The 3,647-nt window shown below is 40.3% G+C and overlaps 1 protein-coding gene across 1 annotated transcript in view; it reads right to left on the minus strand.

The window, feature by feature from the left end:
• Positions 1-362: 362 nt before the first annotated feature.
• LOC119583207 (nose resistant to fluoxetine protein 6-like) overlaps positions 363-3,647 on the minus strand; it is an 8,151-nt gene continuing 4,866 nt past the window's right edge. The window contains exons 4-11 of the mRNA XM_037931685.1: positions 3,255-3,355; positions 2,726-2,817; positions 2,438-2,543; positions 1,977-2,061; positions 1,595-1,755; positions 1,137-1,320; positions 765-858; positions 363-489 (exon numbers count right to left, since the gene is read on the minus strand). Of these exons, the coding sequence (XP_037787613.1) occupies positions 383-489; positions 765-858; positions 1,137-1,320; positions 1,595-1,755; positions 1,977-2,061; positions 2,438-2,543; positions 2,726-2,817; positions 3,255-3,355 (930 nt within the window). The 3' untranslated portion in view covers positions 363-382. The remainder of the gene's footprint in view (positions 490-764; positions 859-1,136; positions 1,321-1,594; positions 1,756-1,976; positions 2,062-2,437; positions 2,544-2,725; positions 2,818-3,254; positions 3,356-3,647) is intronic.

The raw sequence follows: 3,647 nt of genomic DNA on the forward strand, positions 1-3,647 counted from the left end.
TCGGCACAGGTGTAGTAACGAGTTTTGTTAACCCGAGTTTCCTTTCTAAGGATGAGTCCGGGTTAGGATTTTTTGAATAAAGGGCCTTATTCTGGCATAAAGGGAATAAGATTTTTTGTTAACCCGGAGGGGTCAAGTTTGACAAACATGGAAATGAAACCCCAAGCTGTCTGTTTGTCTATAAAACCCGGCAATCTAAATTTCATATCAAAAAGGGTTTATGACATAATGTGCAAATTTCCTTAATTCTACATTTGATTTATACCAACCTTAGGGAAAAAACTTGTAAAACGCACCCTGTCTAGTCATCAACCGCACAGTATATGAACCACAGGCAAGACAAGTAATGAAGTGTATATAAAGGCAACTGAGAAATCAGCACTTACTCATCACCACCTATTATCGATCCAGGTGGGAAATCGTTGACATAGATAACCGCTGCAGGGATTACGGCTGACGCTAAAGTTACCACATACAAAAGAATCTTTCCTGAAATAAGAGAACACGCGGGCCTTCCTGTGTAATCTAATACAGTATTTACACATTAAATAGGGAATGATAATTCAGAAAGTAGGCAGTATATGATTTTTTTTTATTATACATGAATTATATGAAAAGTACGAAAAAAAATGTTATGCAGCTTTCAGAAAGGAAATAAGCTCATTGGATGAGAATAGCCTGTAATATGGAAACAAGGTAGAAAGACGCAGTGGTTGTTGAGCGGCCCTTGATCACTTATAGTTCTGAAAAATGGGCACTAATACCTTTTACGGGGGAGTAGGCGAGGGGAAACAGGACGAGGGGAGCCACCAGGTACATCTGTGTGTCCGCGGCGGTGTACCAGCACTGGCCGAGGCACTGAGTCGACACGGGGAGACAATTGTTGATGAAAAAATACAGCAATCTGTGTGTGTGTGTGTGTGTGTGTGGTTGTGTGTGTGTGTGTGTGTGTGTGTGTGTGTGTGTGTGTGTGTGTGTGAGAGAGAGAGAGAGAGAGAGAGAGAGAGAGAGAGAGAGAGAGAGAATGTGCGTGTGTGGCGTGTGCATGTGTGCGTTTGTGTGTTTGTGTGTGTGTGCGCGCGTGCGCGTGTGTGCGTGCACCCGCACGTGTAATTTGAAAATTCAACCCAACTTACATCAGTGATTTGATTGGTGGTCTCATTAAAGGCGAGGAAATTGTTGACATAGAGGACATCAAACCACCATTTGCTAGAGCAGATTGTGTACATCGAGGTCACGTAATACGCCATCGGTCCAGAGGCGAGGAACCTGAACAGCGTCCCAAGAAAGAGCGTGACGACTGCTATAGGGGGCGTTAACCTGGAACATAGTATAATGATAAATGGTATTTATTCTAGCAAAACGGTCGTGATTCCGATACACGGTATTTATTTGTTTAAGTCACCCCCTAAATTTCATCGCAATCTTGGCGACAAACGGAAAGACCTAGAAATAAATGTGGAAATAAACTTAAGATCACTATTCTATTCCATTCATTTCCATTTCTATGATCAGTTTAAAAACGCAGATAAGAAATATTCCTTGTGCGTTGAATAATAACGTAGACGATAATACAGAAAGACTCATCTCTTACCTGATAATCCTATGCACATAATACATAATGATATCAACTCTGCCCGTCCTCTTGACCTCCTTCAGGACGCCGTAGGTCACCAGGAGCCCCGACAGGAAGAAAAAGGAGTCCGTGCTCAAAGATGCGTTGGCAATGACTTGGAAGACCAGGCTGTTGGTCCACTGGAAACCAGGATACATGTGTGTTTTTTTTTAGAGTGACTTCGGGAAATATCAGTGGCTAGTATCGAATCCTGTGTTTCTATTTTGTTTTTGTTTTTTCCTCTCTCTCTCTCTCTCTCTCTCTCTCTCTCTCTCTCTCTCTCTCTCTCTCTCTCTCTCTCTCTCTCTCTCTCTCTCTCTCTCTCTCTCCCTCTCTCTGAAAGAGCCACGAAATGTCCTACCTTCTGGAGGTGTTGCAAGTTGACGCTGAAGAGTGTATCGAAGACGTATTGGTGGCCAAGAATCACCCAGGTCATAGATAAAACCCTGGTCAAGTAACATGGGAGAGATTATATTTATGCATACATTCATATATGCTTATATATATGTATATATATTTATATATATGTATATGTATATATATTCATATATATACATTTATATATATATATATATATATATATATATATATATATATATTATATGTATGTATGCGTGTGTGTGTGTGTGTGTGTGTGTGTGTGTGTGTGTGTGTGTGTGTGTGTGTGTGTGTGTGTGTGTGTGTGTGTACGTGCGTGCATTTAGTATATAACATATACAAATACCTATAAAAATAGACAGTGACTCAGCATGCTCGACAGCGCCACTTTCTCCTCATACCTCTAACACATCGACAAAAGCAAACCCATCCTTCGCAAACCACCTCATTCCGTGCAGGCAGGAGATGACCCCCGGACGAGGCTCGGTCGCCACGTGGAACATTTTCTCCAGGTTGGTGTACGCCGAGAACGGAAGCAGGAACCGGACACCTGGGGGAGGCGTGGGAAGAACTGGGTCAGTCGCTAAAGCTGGGAAGGCATGATGTGAAAGCGTGTGGGGGGTGGGGTAGAAAAAAATAATATATATATGTATATATATATATATATATATATATATATATATATATATATATATATACATATATATATTAATTAGCAACACAATAATTAACCTAAGTTGGGCGCTGACGAAGTGGCGGCACGGGAGTAGACGTCTGCAGCAGTGCCAGTCGCCATCACAACCAACATCACGCTCAGGAAACTTCTGTAAGCAGAAATACTGCATAAAAGCAGTTTAGCAATTGTTTGAAGTGCTTCTACGGTGTTTTATTAATTAACTAATTTATCTGGCTCTGCATTTTTCTGTTCATTCATTCATTCATGTCTGAGTTGCTTGTCATAGAGGTTGAGAACCCTGATGAGGTTCGGAATCTGGTTGCAGATAGTTTTATACAAGCGATGGGTCAGGGAGGGTTGTTATTTAAAGAAATGGGCATTTCTTCACGCTCGGGTATCATATGTATTTGTGACGTTAACGGAATTAAACTGCAAATTCAAGTAAAGCTATTGATTATTAAAATCCTTCCTCAGCTTTAGAAGTGAATTATTAACAAGATCATGTATGGAAGCATATTTATGTAAGAATGATTATTCACACATTTTCACACGCATATGACATGTACATAATTACGCAGTTCTTACATCATAGCAATATCCCCTGAAGTGAACTGTGGCCTCTCATCCAGGGCCTGACAAGCAACTGTTACTTTCTTCCGACCATCGAGAGCAACGCGTAGGCTTTCCTGAACAAAAGAAACGAAATAAAAAAAAAACACAAAGTTTCACTAAAGATGTCAGCTTGTTATGGAGGAAACGATGTCTAAAGAGACTGGTGAATGTGTTTTATCATATTTGTTTGGCATATAGTGATGTATCTTACATCAGTCTGTTTTTTTATGGAGTAAGAGCCTGTGGTAAATGTTAAAAAATAATACCATATAATAAAAAAAAACATTATATAATCTTCACACACATACATAAACAGATGCCCACTTTCTCTCTCTCTCTCACTTTACACATCACAACACACACCAC

Source organism: Penaeus monodon, chromosome 17, assembly GCF_015228065.2.
Source record: "Penaeus monodon isolate SGIC_2016 chromosome 17, NSTDA_Pmon_1, whole genome shotgun sequence".
Taxonomy (NCBI): domain Eukaryota; kingdom Metazoa; phylum Arthropoda; class Malacostraca; order Decapoda; family Penaeidae; genus Penaeus; species Penaeus monodon.